Source organism: Oryzias latipes, chromosome 5, assembly GCF_053564925.1.
Source record: "Oryzias latipes strain Hd-rR chromosome 5, Olatipes_Hd-rR_3.1".
In the NCBI taxonomy this organism is placed as follows: Eukaryota; Metazoa; Chordata; class Actinopteri; order Beloniformes; family Adrianichthyidae; genus Oryzias; species Oryzias latipes.
Window position 1 is genome coordinate 18,483,594 of NC_136241.1, and position 20,495 is coordinate 18,504,088.

The following is a 20,495-nucleotide window of genomic DNA, read 5'->3' on the forward strand; positions in this document are numbered from 1 at the left end:
TGCTGAAGGAGGCCAGCGGAGGAGACACATTAAGTTTGTTGTATTTTTAATTAAGAGAAATAAATTGAAAAGGTGGGAATTTAGGAAAATGTTTTAGTAGAAAAGGAAAGCAGCCTTTAAATGTAAAAATAGTGAGGGATATGAACCTTCATTCACTATAAACTCTGCACCTCAATATTTTTTCCCTTCTGAAAAATATTCTGTACATTTCTCATGTTTTTTCAAACATTTTTATCATCTGCTTCCATTTGTGTGTACAAGCACTTTTCGTTACACATCCCCTTAAATCTATAAAGCCTGATTATCCATGTTTTCATTTGTCAGTTAACATAAGAACATGTTGAAAAACAATAAAAGACGTGTGTCTGATGACATCAAATTTGGTTTAGGATTACAGACACCTCCTGTCAGTCATGCACCCTTTCTGATTTCGTCATATCCAGGTGATGGTTGCAGAGGCCTTGGACATTAGCAGAGAGACTTATTTTGCCATCCTCATGGACCGTGCCTGTAATGGTCCTGTCATGGTGGGAAGCCCACAGGGAGGCATGGATATCGAAGAGGTGGCCGCCAGTACCCCAGAACTCATTTTTAAGGTACATCATTTCAAGTTTCCACCCATCATTGAAATAGGGACATAAGTTCAGAATATTTCAACTAAAAAGTAAATGGATGGAAGTGTTTCTCCTTTTTTTTTTTTCTGAAACATTTTTCCATTTTGTCTAATGAGGTCTGCAAATTGGAACAGTTTGTGTTCTTAGCTAATCCAGTTATATTTACTGTACCACCTACATATACGCTTCAAGCACGGAGCCCAGAGCACACACAGGAACACACTATGGCTTCACACGAGCAAATACGAATAAACAGAAAAAAAATCCCCAAGTGCTAATTTGCTGTTAATTAGATAGCAATGGCACAGAAACAAGTGCTGCATCTATAGAATAAATGCATATATATGAGGCTTATCCTGTTTGTCATTGCTTTCATGAGAACATTTTTTCTTTTAATTGATCTGGGGATAAAACTTCAAATTCCAGATAGAAGCTTGTTAAGGAGTGAAAGTGACTGTAGCTGAGGAGCCACCGGCTAAGGTATTATTCAGGGAAGTTTGTCCCAATTTACTTGTAAGGAAAACCAAATTGCAACCAAATTAGGCATGTTTTCATGATAATGCTATCACTTTATTTAATATTTGAAATAAAGGCTTTATTGACGTCATGGTAGATCAACTGCTTTAGATTTGTGAAAACATCATATAAATATAAACATCATATAAATATAATATATATAAAAAAATGCATATATATATATATCTATCTATATATATATATATAGATAGATATATAGATAGATATATATATATAGATATATATATAGATATAGATATATATATATATAGATATATATATATAGATATAGATATAGATATAGATATAGATAGATAGATAGATAGATAGATAGATAGATAGATAGATAGATAGATAGATAGATAGATAGATAGATAGATAGATAGATAGATGACTTTATTAATCCCACAATGTGGAAATTTCATTTATCTGTGGCACCAACACGACATTCAGAAATAATCTATATAATATAACATCAATAAAGGACATCACAAATTACATTTATATTAGATAAATAAAAATATTACTAAAATTATTATGAAAAATTATTATCAAAAATGAGATTCTTATTAAATAAAGAAATAAATATTAAATAAATACAGCTGCAAAAGTGTAAAAGACATGCGGTCTGCAAAACATGTAAACTGTAAAAAAAACATTACAAATTTTTTCAAAATACAGAAATAACTAATGAAGTTCACACCAAGAACAAAAACAAACAACTGTTCAGGAACAAAAAACAATTTAAAAAACAATTTAAAATTGAAAAACAACAACTACAACAAAAGTAAATGAATCAATGACTAAACAGAAAAACACCCCTGGGACCGTGGAGTGTCACTTTGACACGGTGTTGTACAGTCTGATGGCTGTGGGGAGGAATGACCTGCGGTAGCGCTCCTTCTTACACTGAGGGTGCAACAGTCTTGTGCTGAAGGAGCTGGTCAGCGCCTCTACAGTTTTGTGCAGGGGGTCGGAGGGGTTATCCATGATGGATGTCAGCTTAGCTAACATCCTCCTAACATAGATATGTATATATATATATATATATATATATATATATATATATATATATATATATATATATATATATATATATATATATATATATATATATATATATATATATATATATATATATATATATATATATATATATATATATATACATATATATATATATAAATGTATCCCGAAAAGCTACAGCAAAGAGCTTTAGAAAATGAATGTGACTGATTTTCTTTGGATTGAATGTTGGTTGTAGGAACAAGCTATATTAAAACTTTTGTCAGTTCCATTGTCAAGAACCAACTACTGTGCATTCCAAAGTGGCAAATTCAGCTTTAAATGCATAATTCATTTTTTTTCACATTTTTACTTGCAGCTACAAACACTCTCTTTTTCTTTCTATAATTATTTTTTGCTTATTGTTGGTCAGTGGGAAATGTTTTCTTTTTAAATTACAATGGAAGCTCCAGATAAAAGATTAACACTAGATTTTTAACATTTATTGATAATTAATGTTGTTAAATATTTTGCAGCTATTGTTACTTTTAGGGTTGAATTCATCCAACGATGTCATTTCCATGTTCTTAATAGACACAAAGTAACCTGACCCTTGACTTAAATATATATATATATATTTTTTTTTGTACTTTGACGAATTGTGTATTTGAATTTGACACCCCTGCCTTAAAACAATTCTGCAAAAGTATATCAGCCTTAACCATCACAAAGCCCTTCATTGGTGTGATATTTTGGACTATCGTTGAAGGATAGCTTTCATCCTAATCTAATAACCTGCACACTTTGTCAAAAGACGGTCACTCAGTTTTGGACTCTATTATAATGTCTGTAGTGCTGCACCGGTGGTTGTCCTTCTGTAAGATTCATCCATCAGGATAGAGGAATTCTCACTCTGTTATAACGATCAAGGCCCTTCATCCCCAATTTCTCAGCTGACTGGACAGCTAGATCTAAAAAGTCTATTAGTGGCTTGAAACTTCTTCCATGTAAGTATAATGGAGGTTTCAGCGGTTTGGAGTACTTTTAATCTCACAAGCAATTGTGTGGATTGATGAGTGAAAAATAAATCAAGTCTTTTTTTAAGATTAGAGCTTAATTAAATATAAAGAAAACTTGGAAAGACATGAAAACTTTCTTTCTGTGATCTCAGTCTTTTCCTGATTAATTCAAAAATATTACTTTTAATATTTGAAATGGTTGTGAGTTGTGACAATAATTAAAGTAGTGTGCAAATAAATTCATGTAAGTATGTCACATCCAAAACAACGCTGTTGACATGCAGCACTCTGGACATCCACAAAAATGTTTTGATTGTGTGTTTTCAGGATTTGTTTCTTTGCATTTCTGTCTTTACTATTTGAACTGAATACTTGACCCTAAAAAAATTGGTTCTTTTTGGGCATCTCATAAAAAGACTCACTCAGAGGTGTTTATAGGAAATTCCCTGACAGCTTAATGGCCAAATAAATGAGATTTTGAAACAATAATAGCTAGCATTACACAATACTACAAACATAAGTGCTTAATTGTTCTTTAGTATTTAAAGGGCTCATAATAACACCTGCAGCTTGAAAAGTACACAGCATTAAAATAATAAGTCAATGCGGGTAAAGAACTCTGCTAAGTTAGACTGTTGTGTGCTCACAGCAGCAGAGATCTCTTGCTGGAGAGAAGCGACACACTTCAATGAACTTAATTGGTTTAATCTACCCTGCGCCCTGGACCTGAGTAAAAATGCAAAAACACAAGGTTCAAATATTCTCATAGTGTCTTGATTGAACCACAGGTTGTTTACGCTCTAGGTATTGTCAGACACAATGCATCAAAAAAAACAACAAAAAAAACATCGTAGTTCTTATATCTCTTATTCCAAACCCACATTTTTATCACTATTTCATACTAATTCAGTGTGGTTTAAACATTACAATGTGTCTAGAAAATAGAGTTTTTTTTAACATGTTTCTCACTTATTTCCCTGCTGTTTCTACAGGAAGCTATAGACATATTTGAAGGCGTGCGGGATGACCAGGCACTTCGCATGGCAGCTAATCTAGGTTTCAAAGAATCCCTTCAGAGACAGGTAATGGGCACAAACAAGGTTTTTAAGTGTCGATGCATTAAGGAGGCTGGGAGACGCACGCACGTCCACTTCCAAACACACCGCACTTTGCTATTATTACTTTTCCAAAAGCAAGTTGTGAAGTGTGATTATGTGCTGCTCCCATGCCAGGTGGTCCATTGCCGTTGCTGGCAGCAATGCACGGTGCCTTGCCAGACTCACAGAGCTGACATTACTAATGATGCCATTATTTGACAAAACATGCCAAACATTGATTTTTGTTTTTGAATCAGGGAGTAAACAACAACCTTCCTCCATCAGCTGTTGTTCTTCTGAGAGTTAGGAAAGGTTTTTTTTTTTGTTTCTTTTTCTTTACACAAAGTTTTAAAAAGCTTGTTTCGGCATTAAAAAGTTATGCTACTTTAACTGTCCAAGAGGTCTGTTTCGTCTGAAATGACTTTAAAGTCCGGCATGAGAAATTATAAAAACAAAAACATTTTATTGAGTCTAAATAAACTCAATAAATCAACCTCTGTGACACAAAATTCAAGCTAAACATGCTTTAGTTGGCTTTTTTCCACATAAGACGGATATTTCATTATTTAAATAGCAACAATAACAATAATAATAAAATTCCTGTCATAAGTTCTGCAAAAGATTTTGTATTGGTTTGCAAATGCAGTCAATTGTTGCACATTGTGTAACATAAACATGTGTAAGTATCTGCCAAGAGAAACATAGATATACCAAATAATTCACAAAAATATGATTCTTGCAGCAGAAAAAATAAGTTCTTCAAAATACACGTTCAAACTGTTGGATCCACACACTCCTCTGAAAACGCACAGATTGGCCAGCAGACGCTCAATTCAGTCAGGGAGCTGGAAGACAGAAGGGTCCTGGCTAAACTGACATCTATTCTAGACCAAGAGTCCCACCCGCTGCAGGGCGCCCTGTCTACCCAGGAGAGCAGATTCAGTGACAGGCTTATCCACCCTCCCTGTCTATTGGAGAGATTCTACTCTGCTCTACAATGAGCATCACTGACAGGACCACTCTGCACCTCTCACCTTAGTTCTTAACAAGCACAATTATTGTATTCTAACATTTTTTATTCTAATTTTAAGTTGAGGATGGATATATTGTATAAATATTTTTTTATATTAGGTTTTTCTCCTGGCACTTTACTGAATATTTGTACATTGAGTCTTTAATAAAGGTCTTTTTATCATTTTTAACGTTTAACAATTCTATCTTTGAAGAACTTTGTTGGTTTTTATCGTTTCAAGTTTTGAGTTGTGTGGTCTGAGCTGCAGGCTAGATCATCCTATATCTCAAAAACAATGAGAATGTCTACATATATATCGATAAATAATAAAAAGCAAAACATCCAGTGTTTTAATTTTAGAAAAATATTAAAGCATTATACGTAAATGTCATCATTAAATTGTTTATAGGTAGGGAAATCATATAAACACTATATCCTATGTCAGCCTGCCCTAAAAGGTAGATGTTTAATGATTGTAAAATGTATTTATTTTATAATTATTTATTCCTGAATATCATTTAAACTGCAAAATGGTGGCAATCTATCCAAAATTCCAGTGCTTTTGCCATGCATTAAATACATAATTTGGTTGTGACTGAAGCACAGAGATGAAAAAAACATTTCAAGCTTTCAAAATGTGAGATGTCCAATCTGAGCTTTTAAAGGAATTTGCTTTTGAATTAAACAATGTATTAGTGTATTTCTTTATTTACACAAAAAGGAACTTTTAGACTCACATAAATCTTGATCAAAATGTTTGTGAATCCTTTGAATTGTTCTTATGATTATTATAATCCTATCATTTTCAGTCAAATGACTGATGCTTTGTGTTCAGTGTCTGACATTTTCCCTTCTACCTACAGTTTTTAGAACCAGCAGTCACAGTTGTCCCTGGCAGAGATAAATCTCCTCAATCGTGCTGAAACAGCTCAGACAGAGCAATGTTCTAAGTGATTTGCCTTTTTACATGAAGCTTGCGAGCCAGGCTCAGTGGCATTGGCATAGCTGAGTGTTCAGTGTCAAAACCTCAGGTAATTACTGTCATCTGTGGACCTTGCAGGCGGCAGATCAGATTAAGAAGCTCTATGATCTGTTCCTGAAAGTCGACGCCACTCAAGTCGAAGTCAATCCTCTTGGAGAAACTCCCCAAGGACAAGGTACTGTAGGCTTCATTAAAAAAAAAGTCTTTGTATACATTGTCTGCCCTTTTCTGTATGTTTTTTTTGTGGTCAATACCTTAAAGTTCATCTGAATTTTTTCTTCTCCTGTGGAGATTAAACTGTCTGTATGGCTCTGATGCAGGCACTCCGTGTCCTCAGTGTTCAGTAACATGCAGTGTGCTGTAATTGCAACACACTGACATCAGCTTCTTGTCAGCCTGGTTTTGTCTGGGTCAAAATTCAAACAGCTTTGGGAAGGGGGTAGCAAAGCTTCCTTTAGTCACAGCATCTTGATGTGAAGTGATGTTCCCTCTTTGATGATAAGCAATTAAAGTCAAGTCTGTCATAAAACACGTATCAGAAGCTGCATTTTGCAATACTTTGCTGAAGTACCCCACACTTGATAAAGTGTTGATTTTAAAGACAGTAAAAAAAAAGAAACCAGGTTCAGATCAAAGAAGTATAACGGAAAAAAGTAAGGTAAGTGTCTTTATAGTCAATTGACATCTACTTATTAGACTAAAAACATTCAAGATGTTTTCAAAAAGCTGTGTTTATACGGTTTTTATGTTTTTTTTAAATGGAGCAAATATAGTTACAGCAAAAAATAAGCTTTTAAAAACCCCAAAAGCAGGCTCATAAACATTCCGGTTTATTCACTTTAAGCCCTATTCATAATCAATAATTGGTATGTTCAGTCAGCTATACTTCAGTCAGCTCTCTCCTGACCAAGGTGCAGGTTTCTGAGAAAGCTGAAGTCTGCTTGTTGTAATGGATAACTTTGAATGGATAAAATAAGCATTATGTTAAATGAAAAGGTTTAAAAATATATTTTAAAACAATGCTTTGTTAGGCATCTCAATATAACAAATGCTTGATTTGCTAAAAGTAAGAATAAAATAACTAATGTCTAAGAAATAGGCAAAGTCATTAGAAGTTGCTGTAATCTGCTGTGCAAAGAATAAAACACGAGGAAATCAGATAAAGTCTTTTTAAAAATTGTAATCTGCTGTAATTGATTGAACTTGAATGTTAAAATTTGAAATCTTGGACTACAAAACAATGATTTTGGATTCCGTGTTAGACAGAATAAAGGTGAACCGTCTGTTTTGGGTTTAATCTTTCAGTATCACTGCAATGCAGCGGAGACCCCCACTGATATCAGGTGTTCTCTGTAGATGGGTGCTGATAATATTCTTGGCAACTTTCGTCATCTGCAAAACTTTCTTTTAGCCCTGGAATCTGCACATTTGATGCAGTATCATAGTATTTTCAGCGAGGATGCCTCTCCGTTATTTTCTAGACAAGGCACAAAAACTGAGCTACCTCAACCTCTGTGAAGTTCCTAAATGTCCTAGTTAGGATTTCTATAGAAGTGCTTAAAGTCCCCTTTTTGCTCCTCTTCCGCTTTGTTTGATCTTCTTTGACCTTTTTGAAGCCTTTTCCTCATATATTGGAATTTTTAGGGAAAGAAAGCTGGACTAAATTGAACTTATTTGAAACTTATTTTCCTGTTTTTTAAATAACTGTAAGTAAACAATACCTATCCAAACTAATAAAAAAAAAGATTTTGTGCTGTTTTCTTTGCAAAAATCTGTATTTGCCACAGATTTTTTTTTTTAAACATGAACATTATTCATTTGTGTCCCTGACTTTTTTTGTTGTTTCAGAATATTGGAAAAAAGCTGTATTGTAGGGGTTCTATGAGTGATGACTGAGATCACATCTTTTGTTGACTCTAGGTTTTTCTCCCTTTAATACATATTACTTGTTTTTTTACTCTTCTGTAAAATCATGTGCCTGAACAAAATACATGGAGGAGGTTGTGGAATGTCAATGCATATAAATTTCAGGGTTTTAAGTAACAGAAATGGTTAAACAGTACTGTCCTTTTAATGATTTACCTTAATTCCATTGAAGTAGTTACATGTATGAAAAGATACCAAAACAACCAAATTAATTGTGGTCAACTTTGACACCTCTTTCCAAATTCTATTATTATTTATTATTATTATTATTAGTCTAAAGGGTGTGCTATTGCATAAAGATCACAAAGACTCAGGCAAAGTTCCCTGGTAATCTCAATTATGTTGAACAAAAGTCTCAAAAAGGTCCACTATTTTTTTTTTTTTTGTCTTTAGTTAGAATTTATTCTAAATTAACAATTACTACTATAGGTTTTCTGTCAGTAAAATCACTTATCAATCAGTAACATTTTGATTCACATATTTGAATAGAAAGCCAACTGTAATTCAATACAGTTTGATTCAATTTTATTTGAAATAATACATTTTAATTATTAAACCATGCTTATATCCAATAAAGAACTGTTTTCACAGGTATTGACATTTTTTGTGCACACATTTCTATAAAAGTTTTGGAGAAAAACACCTTAAAACTCCAACTAAAAAAATCCTCCCATGAAGACTTCATTGAAACATAAATTGGGAAATCATTGCTCATTCTCCATTGCTTCTCTGATTACTTACCAGATGTTTTTCACATTGCAAGTGTAATAGCTTTTCTTTTACTCAAATAGGCTGCTTTTTTGGAGGAATTTAGCAACAACGTTTTCACTATGACTAAAATCTTAGCAGAAACAAACCAATCAGCTTGATTGTTTTCCATCAAGGCTCTGTTTGAACTAGTTACATTGGTCTTCCATAACGTAGGTGCACCAACACTAAAGTTAGGTGCACCTACACTCAACTAGTTTGTATCTGTTTTACAGGGTTGCTTTTCATTCTTAAACTGCTGCCCATTTGCTGATGCATGTCGCTGAAAGGGAGAGGAGACACTTGGGCAGGGTATTTATCGCTGTGGGGAATGTCTTTTATAAATGCATTGAGCATTTTGGGTATTTTCAACTTAAAATGTATTATAATCAGTCACAAATGCGCTTTTGTTAGCTATCATCTTCCTACAGTCTTTACAAGAAACAAAGCACTTAATTGTCTGGGCTTTATTGTATCTGAGCCAAGCAAATTGGTCAGGCCACTCTCTTCTCTATTCTTTACATCTTCTCTCTTTTGGTGAAGAAAACAAAAATGTCACTAAATGTCATATTACTGCACAATATTATATTCTCTGTTATTAAAACAGCTTTATTCAGGATAGTGGCCAGGTGTGGCCAGTGTTCAGTTCTGTTTGACCAATGTCTCAACTACCCTTACGTGTGGATATTGGCTGCCTGCAGGGGCGCAAATGAGCATACATGCACAAGGCATGCAGGTGGTACTCAAGAAATGTTATGATCGTGCTCTTTTTTTTTTATCTTTGGGCATGCTTCTAGCAACAGGTTGAAGTGAACAAGGGTGAAGTAGGTGAGGCACAGAAGTGTCAGACAAATTTTTCATTTTTTTTAACCCCCCGCTAACTGTGCACACTGCACAGGAAGCCGATTTGTGCTGTTTATCTGAAACGTGTGCACTCTTGCACGTCCCTTGTATGCAGCCTGGGTGTTAGAAATAAGGAAATTGGACAATTTGTGTGGTTTTTGTGGACGTTCTTTGAGCATCTTGCAGGCACTCACTTACATATCATGTGCACAACCTGAGCAAGCAGTATGGCGCGTAGTCAATAAGGAGCCACTGTGCACACCTTACTGACGACTGGACAGCTGTGTAAAGGGCACTGTACAACAACATCCCCGATATATCATGAGTGTATGTCCCTTAATTTAGTCATACAAATACCACACAATACACTTACATGACAATGGTATGTTCCATATTCATGACGTTCCATAGGTGGCCACATGAGACTTGAGGCAACTGTAAGTGTATCTACAATCCACTATGGGCCGGGACAACCTAAAAACCCGCACCACCCATACAAGTTAACTTACTGTACGAGTGTTTGTGACCAAGAAATTAGGTTTGATATCTTCGAATAACCACCAATTTTCCAGGACAATCTGTATCTTACAACAATCAGTTTGCTGAAAAACAGGACCTTCGGACCCGAACAGGACTTCGGACCTGCTCTGACTGATAAGAATGTCTTTTAATTGAAGTACCACCAAAGTGAGTCCACACCACTGTGTAAATGGAGTAAAAATTTGTTTAGTTGGACTAAGTCTTTCTAATTTTTGGATGGATTAGGCCTGAACATTCTTTATTAAAAAAATTGTCAAGCATTTTTTAATCTGCTCTTATCTTCTTTAATCTCACGGTACATCTTCTCCGTTTATTGGACACGTCTACTCGCCTGTCTGTAGCAGTTGCAAATGGAGCCTCGAGCCCAAACACAGACATGCAAAAATATCTGGACATCTGCCAATCAATGTCTGTTTTTTGATCTAATGGATACTTTCCAAATTGTGTGGATGTTTGTTCTTAATGCCTTGTATGGCTGGGTGCACTTATCGGTCGCTCTTTTGAGAAATTGGTTTGCTTGTCCTGTTTGCTGTCGTCAAGGTAACCTGTTTTTGATTGGTATTTATGATTTATTATTAGAAAATGACAATGATTGTTTACTTTTTTAGGGCCCGAGCACGGAGTGCAAGGACCCTATTGTAATTCGAATGTTTATTATTATTAGGGCCCGAGCACGTAGTGCAAGGACCCTATTGTATTTACTCGGATTATTAGGGCCCGAGCACGGAGTGCAAGGACCCTATTGTAATTCGAATGTTTATTATTATTATTATTATTATTATTATTCTACCGGAAGAGTCGCCTTTTTGAGGCCTTTAACATACCCCAAAACTCACCAAATTTGGCACACACATCAGGAGTCGCGAAAAATTTCGTATTTTATAGGAGATTGACATGGGCGCAGAAAAACGGCTCGATAGCGCCACCTACAGTGACTTTTGTCCCGACGCCCCGCATACGCTTTAACGTACAAGCTTGATTTTTACAGGGCATGTTCTTCAGATGGAGACCTACAAAAAAGTCTGAAAGGACCCACCTGTCACTCGCACAGGAAGTCTGATATATTGAGGTCAATATGTCATTTTTGCTTCATTTTGGACATTTGCAGGCCTCGCTCTAGAACGAACTCCTCCTAGAGATTTTGGAGTAATGACTTCAAACTTTGGTTGTGTAAACTAGACACATGTCCGATGTTAAATTGCGAAGCTTTTAAGTTTTTATGGATGTTTGTGACCATGGCGGCGCGTCAAAATTGGAGGTCGTTTCGAAAACACGCCATGAAAAGAAAAATGGCCATTACTCAGCCATGCAAAATCCAATCTGATCCAAAATTGATATGCATGATTGTAGTCTGGCTCTGAACACATCTGCAGTGAAAAAATCTGGAAAAAGTGTAGCGCCATCTGCTGGCAAGAGGAAATAACATGTTTTACTTGGAGCATCACTACTCCGAGTAGGATGAGCCGACACACCTGAAAATGACGTCCACCTGTTGAAAAGCCATTGAAGTTTACTCTGACAAAAAACCATAACTTTCAATGCGCGGGTGTGGTCGTGACAGAGCGGCAAAGTTGGGCATCTCGCTATGCACACAAAAGTTGCTCTCACGTGCACATTCCTTGTCCAATCTCACTGAAATTCAATGGATATGATGAAGCTTCTATTCTGAACCCATGGATATGACAATCTTGGACGAGCTCTATAGCGCCACCTAGTTATTGCATGGGGCACATTCTGCCCTGTATTTTCTCTTTGCTTTGTCCGATGTGCATGAAATTAAAACTGGAGATACTCAGAAGGGTCTTCTATCATCATGTAAAGTTTCATGGGTGTACACCTGACGGTGCCTGCGTAACAGGAAGTGGTCGATTATGTGCACCCAAATAATAGAAATTTATTATAAATCAGCCGTTTGTCTCAGGAAGCTGAGATTTCAGAATTAGATGCCTTTAATAACCTCCAGCTTTGATATGTAACACTATAGGGTCTACGAGAAACTTCATCACTTGATTTTTTTAATGAAATTTTGGACTGAACAAAGATTTTTAGCATAAATTCTGTTTAGGTTATCAGCACCAAGAATTCAACTTTCATAGGCATTTATGTGCTACTGCTTCCTAAAAAAATTCAGAATGATTGAAGTTACAGGTGACATCTTAGAGAGCATTACATCCAAAAAGGTCCGAAAACGTCTTTTTAGGCAAAACTACAAACACCTATTTTTTTTCATAACTTAATCATCATATATCAACACCATTTATTTTTTTAAATGTAGGGATCTGTGTTTGCTGCCTTCCATATTTTTTTCAGAAGTCCAGGTGAAACAGATGATTTTAAAAAAATCCTGATTCATCCCAAAACCTGTGCTTTTTCCGTCTGGACTCCAAACAAGTGTGTTTTAAAATTACTTATGCTTCAAATATCCACACCAAGTTTCACACGCATATAGCTGAACATGTCTAAATGCTTCTTGAATATTCTTTACAGATATAAAATGAACTGGTCAACTGTAGGATGTCATTTCCTCTTACATGTTTCAGTCTTTTCCTCATGCTGCAGCCTGCTCCTCAATCCGCCCTGTTGCTGGAGTCAAATTTCCCCCCCCCCCCAAACACACACCAGCTGCCTGTTTATATGCTAACTAACCCAGAAGTGAGGTGACAAGAGTTTAGACACAAGAGGGAGGGCAGACTGCTTTTTCATTTGTTTTGTATGTCTTTCATAGATTTTTATGAATAATCATTGCTTTTCTAGTCATGTAAAATGCAATTAACTTAATATTTTATCTTTTTTTTTTTACAAACAAAACATATGAATGTGCTCCAAAACAAAACCCAACTCTCAGTACAGTTCTACAGATGTAACATAAGACTTAGACAGTAAATGTCTCTTTTATCCTTTTTTAATCAATGCTGCAACTTCTTTTCCTTAATATAAATCCAATGAAATTAAACTACAAAACCAAAAAACACAACCTATAGCAAATTTCTCTAAATAAATTATGTGTATATACAATATGTAGCACTTTTAAACAAAATAATAACAAATCCTTCCAATACAAGCACAGAAAAATGGAACACAAAATTTAAAACCCAAATTTGAAATGGCAATTTTAAAAAGATAATTTTTTCAGCCTGCTAAAAGTGCACAATTGTAAAAGCTCTTTTATATAGACAACTGTTTGGTTGCTTAGAGCTCTAAATATAAAAACAATGCCTTTATGGACGTGGCACGGATGGCACGGATGTTCAGCAGGGTAAACCCCAGGAAAGCGGTTTTTATCATAAATTTAGCATAAATTCTGTTTAGGTTTTCAGCACCAAGAATTCAACTTTCATAGGCATTTATGTGCTACTGCTTCCTGAAAAAATTCAGAATTATTGAAGTTACAGGTGAACTTTTATTCAACATTTCATCCAAAAAGGTCCGAAAACGTCTTTTTAGGCAAAACTGCAAACACCTATTTTTTTGCATAACTTGTCTTTCAAATATCAGCACAAAAAAATTAAAAACGGTAGGGATCTGTGTTTGCTGCCTTCCATATTTTTTTCAGACTTAAAAGTGTAACAGATGATTTATAAAAAATCCTTTTTCATCCAAAAACCTGTGTTAAATCTGTCTAGACTCCAAACAAACATTTTTTTATGGTAACTTATGTTTCAACAATCGACACCAATTTTCACAGACCTATAGCTAAACATGTCCCATAGCTACCTGAATATTTTCATAGATATAAAATGAACTGGTCATTCTAACATCTGGCATTCTAACATCTAACATCTTACATGTCAAAGCCTCTCTCAGCCTGGCTCTGCTGAAGGAGTCGTGTTACAACCCCGCCCCCTCCTGCTGGGACCCCTGCTATGTAAATTAGCAAGCAGTGAACAGAGAGATGAGAAGTAAGAATGGCCATTACTCAGGCATGCATAATCCAAAGACAGCCAGTTAAACACTGAAAGACATATTTTTTCGGTATGTCTTTCATACATCTTTAGTATTAAAAACTCTCCAAGATGAATGTGCCTGACTCCACCTGCAGGTGGATCACAGACTTCCTGACGGACAGACAGCAGTATGTGAGGCTGGGGAAGCTCGTCTCAGATACTCGGACCACAAGCACCGGATCCCCCCAGGGCTGTGTCCTTTCACCCCTGTTACTCTCCCTGTACACAAACAGCTGCACAGCTGGTCACCTGTCTGTCAAACTCCTGAAGTTTGCTGACGACACCACACTCATCGGCCTCATCTCTGACGGAGATGAGTCGGCCTACAGGAGTGAAATAGCCAGGCTGGTGTCATAGTGCAGCGCTAACAACCTGGAGCTTAATGCTCTGAAGACAGTGGAGATGACAGTGGACTTCAGGAAGGCCCCAGCCCCCCTCCCCCCTGTCATCCTCTGTGACTCCCCGGTGACCTCTGTGGAGTCCTTCTGCTTCCTGGGAACCATCATCAGCCAGGACCTCAAGTGGGAGCAGAACATCAGCTCCATCACTAAGAAGGTCCAGCAGAGGATGTACTTCCTGAGGCAGCTGAAGAAGTTTCACCTCCCTGAAAAGATGCTGGTAGACTTTTACACCGCCATCATCGAATCCACCCTCACGTCCTCCATCACAGTCTGGTTCGCTGCGGCCACGGCCAGAGACAAGGCCAAGCTGCAACGCGTCATCCACTCAGCAGAGAAGGTGATCGGCTGCCACCTCCCGTCTCTCCAGGAGCTGCACATCTCCAGGACCTGGAGGCGGGCAGCCAGGATTGTAGCCAACCCCTCTCATCCAGGACATAATCTCTTTCGGCCCCTCCCTTCTGGCAAGAGGCTCCGGTCCATCAGGACCAGGACCTCGCGCCACAAGAACAGCTTCTTCCCCACTGCAGTCAGCCTGCTGAACAGAACCCCAACTCCCCCAGGTGACCCCCCCCCCCCCCGCCCACCAAAGGACTGTCGGTGCCACTTACAGGCCCCACCATCCCAGCCCATCTGTGCTCCCACTTTAATTCACCTTACTCTACTGTATATAGTGTGTTGTTGTTGTTAACTTAATTTTTAACTTATTCTTAATTGCACTATACACCAAGTCAAATTCCTCGTTTTGTAAAGTGCGCTCTACTGAACCTGGCAATAAAACTTTTTCTGATTCCTGATTCTGATTCTGATTCTATTAATCATTGTTTTTTATTCATTCAAAATGCAATTAAATCAATATTTTATCTTTTTTCTTTTCCTTTTTCTTTTTTTTTATCTCTTATATCCTTTTTTATAATCAATGTTTGAACTTCTTTTCCTTTCTATTGTCATGGTTTCAGTTTGTTGTCTTTTTTTTCGCTTTAGTTCTTGTTCTGTCTTGTTTGGTTCTGTTTCCTGTTTTATTTTGAAAGGTTTCCTGTCTTGTCATGTTTCTTGAGTTTTACTTCCTTTGGTCCCCATCTGCCCTAATCGTGTTCACCTGTGTCTTGTCTGCCCTGTCTGTATATAAGTCTTGTCTCTGCCTTCCTCCTGTGCTGGTCCATTAACTTCTGCTCATGTTGATCACGTCTTCTTGTCTGGCGTCCATGTCCCTTGCCATGCCACAGTAAGTTTTTGTTTTTAGTTTTGTCATCCTGCTCTGCAGCGCTTTTTGTTAGTTAAATAAACCCACTTGCCCTGAACCCGTTTGCCTCCCGTCTCTGCGCCTGGGTCCTACCTGCTCTCGAGCCTCCCCCCCACACGACATCTATACATCCAATGAAATTAAACTACAAATCAACAAACACAACTGATAACAAATGTCTCTAAAAAATGATGTGTATATTTGCAGAACCTTAAAAACACCAAACAAATAACAAATGCTTCCCAATTAAAGCACAAAAAATGGAACACAAAATGTAAAACCCAAGTTAGAAATTGCAATTTGAAAAAGATACTTTTTTCAGCAGCTTTTCAAAATCAATCACCAATTCTACTCTTCTGTGGATGAAACAAAGAACTCCAGAACAATGAAGCCATTTCTCTAAGTCTCTCTCACCTTCAGTTTTAAACAAGGTCTGTGAAAATCCACCATACATTGGTCACATGAACTCAGAGACCTGCTAAAAGTGCACAATTGTAAAAGCTCTTTTATATAGACAACTGTTTGTTTGCTTAGAGCTCTAAATATAAAAAAAATGCTTTTCTATCACCTAGACACAGATGGAGAACCATATCAACTGGATTAATAACAGGGTGGCATGTTTAGACAACATGAAGCTGTCCATCACATTTTTGACCTAAACATGTAAACACATCCTTGGCTCTGCGGTTAGGAAATGGTATTTGGGAATCTCTTTATACCAGGAGCCAGCCTGGCCATTGGAACATCGCCACAGTGCCCATCCAGACTGGGACAGCAACGGGGTCCACTTCAGAGCCGTGAGCTGCTGTGTTTAACTCCAGCTGTCCCAGCAAGGTAGACAACTGCAGCAACATCCACTGACCAAGCTGACAAGCCCTGGCAGAAAAGATCCCCACAAGAAAAACACTGGCTCAGGCAGGCTGGTCGAAAAAAAATAGTTTTGCCATTGTCTTGCAGCTCGCAGATCAAGTGGTTTAGTTTTCCAGTAATGTCAGTCAAGAATGCAAGTTCAGATTCACAATGTTCATATTCACCATATTCAACAGACATCTCCTCCAATAGCACCTTAAAAATCCTGTGCTGTTTAGCTTTGCAGCTGAGGTTGTTTACGATTTTCAGAATAAGAGTCATTATATGTCCAGAGCCAATCACTTCTGCACATAAGGCCTGCTGGTGAACGACGCAGCAGTAATGCAGACATTTTGGAAAGTCTGGGTCAGCTTTACAGTGAGTGATGAAACCTGTTTGTCTATTGATCATAGCAGGAGTCCCATCTGCAGTCACTGCTACCAGCTTTTCTAATTGTACCTTTTTCTGCACAAAAACTCCTTCACCGTGTTATACATTTCAACTCCTCTTGTAATTGTCTGTTAGGGCAGATGTGTCAGGAGTTCTTCTCTTGTGGAAACCAAAAGCTATGCTGTACTGTTGCCGTCCACAGACTCATCACACTGGACGTTAACCACCTGCACTTTGCAAGATCCCGGTCCAGCTAATTGGCCAAGTTATCAGACATAGCTGACACTCATCTAGACATTGTAGTGGAAATTGAATGAGTTCTATTGTTCTCATCCTTAGGGACAGTGATAGCAATTATCATCATTGCTTGAATTTTTTTCATGCTATATGCAAAAGTCTTTGTCCCTTAAGGCAACAGATTACAGCCCCCCCCCCCCCCCCCCCCCCCCCAGGCTGCTGTCGTATTAACAATAGCTTGGAGCTCCAGAATGGACAAGAAAAAACGACGAGAATGGCTCGAGCAGGGCGTTGCTCACGGGGCGGTCGCTCGTGCCATGCGGTCGCACGTGCTCGGGCCCGCTAAATGCTACTTGTAGCTTTAATTATTATTATTATTTTTCTTCCGACGGAACAGTCGCCTTTTTGAGGCCTTTAACATACCCCAAAACTCACCAAATTTCGCACACACATCAGGAGTCGCGAAAAATTTTATATTTTATGGGAGACTGACATGGGTGCACAAAAATGGCTCGATAGCGCCACCTACAAAATTTGTTTTGGCGAGCCCCGCCACATGCTTTGACATACAAGCTTGATTTTTTCAAGGAATGTCCATCAGATGGAAACCTACAAAAAAGTCTCTTGGGACCAAGCTGTCAGTTGCACAGGAAGTCTGCTATATTGATGTCAATATGTCATTTTTGCTGCATTTTGGACATTTGCAGGTCTCGTTCTAGAACGAACTCCTCCTAGAGATTTATGAATAATGACTTCAAACTTTGGTTTTGTAAACTAGACCCATGTCCGATGTTAAATTGCGAAGCTTTTAAGTTTTTACGGTTGTTTGTGACCGTGGCGGCGCGTCAAAATTCGAGGTCATTTTGAAAACACGCCATGAAAAGAAAAATGGCCATTATTCAGCCATGCATAATCCAATTTGATCCAAAATTTATGTGCATGATTGCAGTCTGACTCTGAACACATCTGCAGTGGAAAAATCCGGAACAGGTGTAGCGCCACCTGCTGGCAAGAGGAAATGACATGTTTGACTTGGAGCATCACTGCTCCAAGTAGGATGAGCCGACACACCTCAAAATGATATCCACCTGTTAAAAAGCCATTGAAGTTTACTCTGACAAAAAGCCATAACTTTCAATGCGGGGGTGTGGTCGTGACAGAGCGGCGAAGTTGGGCGTCTCGCCATGCACACAAAAGTTGCTCTCACGTGCACATTCCTTGTACGATCTCACTTAAATTCGATGGAGATGATGATGCTTCCATTCTGAAACCATGGATATGACAATCGTGGACGAGCTCCATAGTGCCACCTAGATATAAACAAATACATTTTTTGTCACATTTTGACCTATCTTTTCTCTGTGCTTTGTCAGACGTTCATAAAATTACAACAGCAGATACTCACAAGGGTCTTCTCTCATTGTTTAAAGTTTCATGGGCGTACACCTGACGGTGCTTGCGCAAGCCACCGCCAAACAGGAAGTGGTTGATTGCGTTGCAGTCAGATAATTAAAAATTCATAAAAAATCAACCGTTTGTATCACGAGGCTGAGATTTCAGAATGAGATGTCTCTTACATATCTCCACCTTAGATATACAGCTCTCGCATGGGTGCACAAAAATGACTCAATAGCGCCACCTACAATGTTTGTTTTCGCGAGCCCCGCCATGTTCTTTAACATACAAGCTTGATATTTACAGGACATGTTCATCAGATGGAAACCTACAAAAAAGTCTCTTGGGACCAAGCTGTCAGTTGCACAGGAAGTCTGCTATATTGATGTCAATATGTCATTTTTGCTGTGTTTTGGTCATTTGCAGGCCTCGTTCTAGAACGAACTCCTCCTAGAGATTTGTGAACAATGACTCCAAACTTTGGTTTTGTAAACTAGACACATGTTTGATGTTAAATTGCGAAGCTTTTAAGTTTTTATGGTTGTTTGTGACCGTGGCGGCACGTCAAAATTCGAAGGCGTTTCGAAATCACGCCATGAAAAGAAAAATGGCCATTACTCAGCCATGCATAATCCAATTTGATCCCAAATTGGTATGCATGATTGTAGTCTGACTCTGAACACATCTGGAGTGGAAGAATACGGAAAAGGTGTAGCGCCACCTGCTGACAACAGGAAATGACATGTTTTACTTGGAGCATCACTGCTCCAAGTAGGATGGGCCGACACACCTCAAAATGACGTCCACCTGTTGAAAAACCATTGAAGTTTACTCTGATAAAAAACATATCTTTCAACGCAGGGGTGTGGTCTTGACAGAGCGGCAAAGTTGGGCGTCTCGCCATGCACACAAATGTTGCTCTCATGTGCCCATTCCTTGTCCAATCTCACTGAATTTCAATGGATATGATGAAGCTTCCATTCTGAACCCATGGATATGACAACTTTGGACGAGCTCTATAGCGCCACCTAGTTATTGTATGGGGCACATTCTGCCCTGTATTTTCTCTTTGCTTTGTCCGATGTGCATGAAATTAAAACTGGAGATACTCAGAAGGGTCCTCTCTCATAATCTGAAGTTTCATGGGTGTACACCTGACGGTGCCTGCGTAACAGGAAGTGGTCGATTATGTGCACCCAAATAATAGAAATTTATTATAAATCAGCCGTTTGTCTCAGGAAGCTGAGATATCAGAATTAGATGCCTTTAATAACCTCCAGCTTTGATATGTAACACAATAGGGTCTATGAGAAACTTCATACCTCTTTTTTTCCTATACAATTTTGGACTGAACAAAGATTTTTAGCATAAATTCTGTTTAGGTTATCAGCACCAAGAATTCAACTTTCATAGGCATTTATGTGCTACTGCTTCCTAAAAAAATTCAGAATGATTGAAGTTACAGGTGAACTTTTAGAGAACATTTCATCCAAAAAGGTCCGAAAACGTCTTTTTAGGCAAAACTGCAAACACCTATTTTTTTGCATAACTTATCTTTCAAATATCAGCACAAAAAAAATAAAAACGGTAGGGATCTGTGTTTGCTGCCTTCCATATTTTTTTCAGACTTAAAAGTGTAACAGATGATTTATAAAAAATCCTTATCATCCAAAAACCCGTGTTAAATCTGTCTAGACTCCAAACAAACATTTTTTTATGGTAACTTATGTTTCAACAA

The 20,495-nt window shown here is 37.7% G+C and overlaps 1 protein-coding gene across 1 annotated transcript in view; it reads left to right on the top strand.

Annotated features, from left to right (window-relative positions):
* The window catches only part of suclg2 (succinate-CoA ligase GDP-forming subunit beta), a 136,113-nt gene that overhangs the window by 53,016 nt on the left and 62,602 nt on the right, over positions 1–20,495 (top strand). The window contains exons 5-7 of the mRNA XM_078947330.1: positions 444–596; positions 4,147–4,236; positions 6,324–6,420. Coding sequence (XP_078803456.1) covers positions 444–596; positions 4,147–4,236; positions 6,324–6,420 — 340 coding nt within the window. The remainder of the gene's footprint in view (positions 1–443; positions 597–4,146; positions 4,237–6,323; positions 6,421–20,495) is intronic.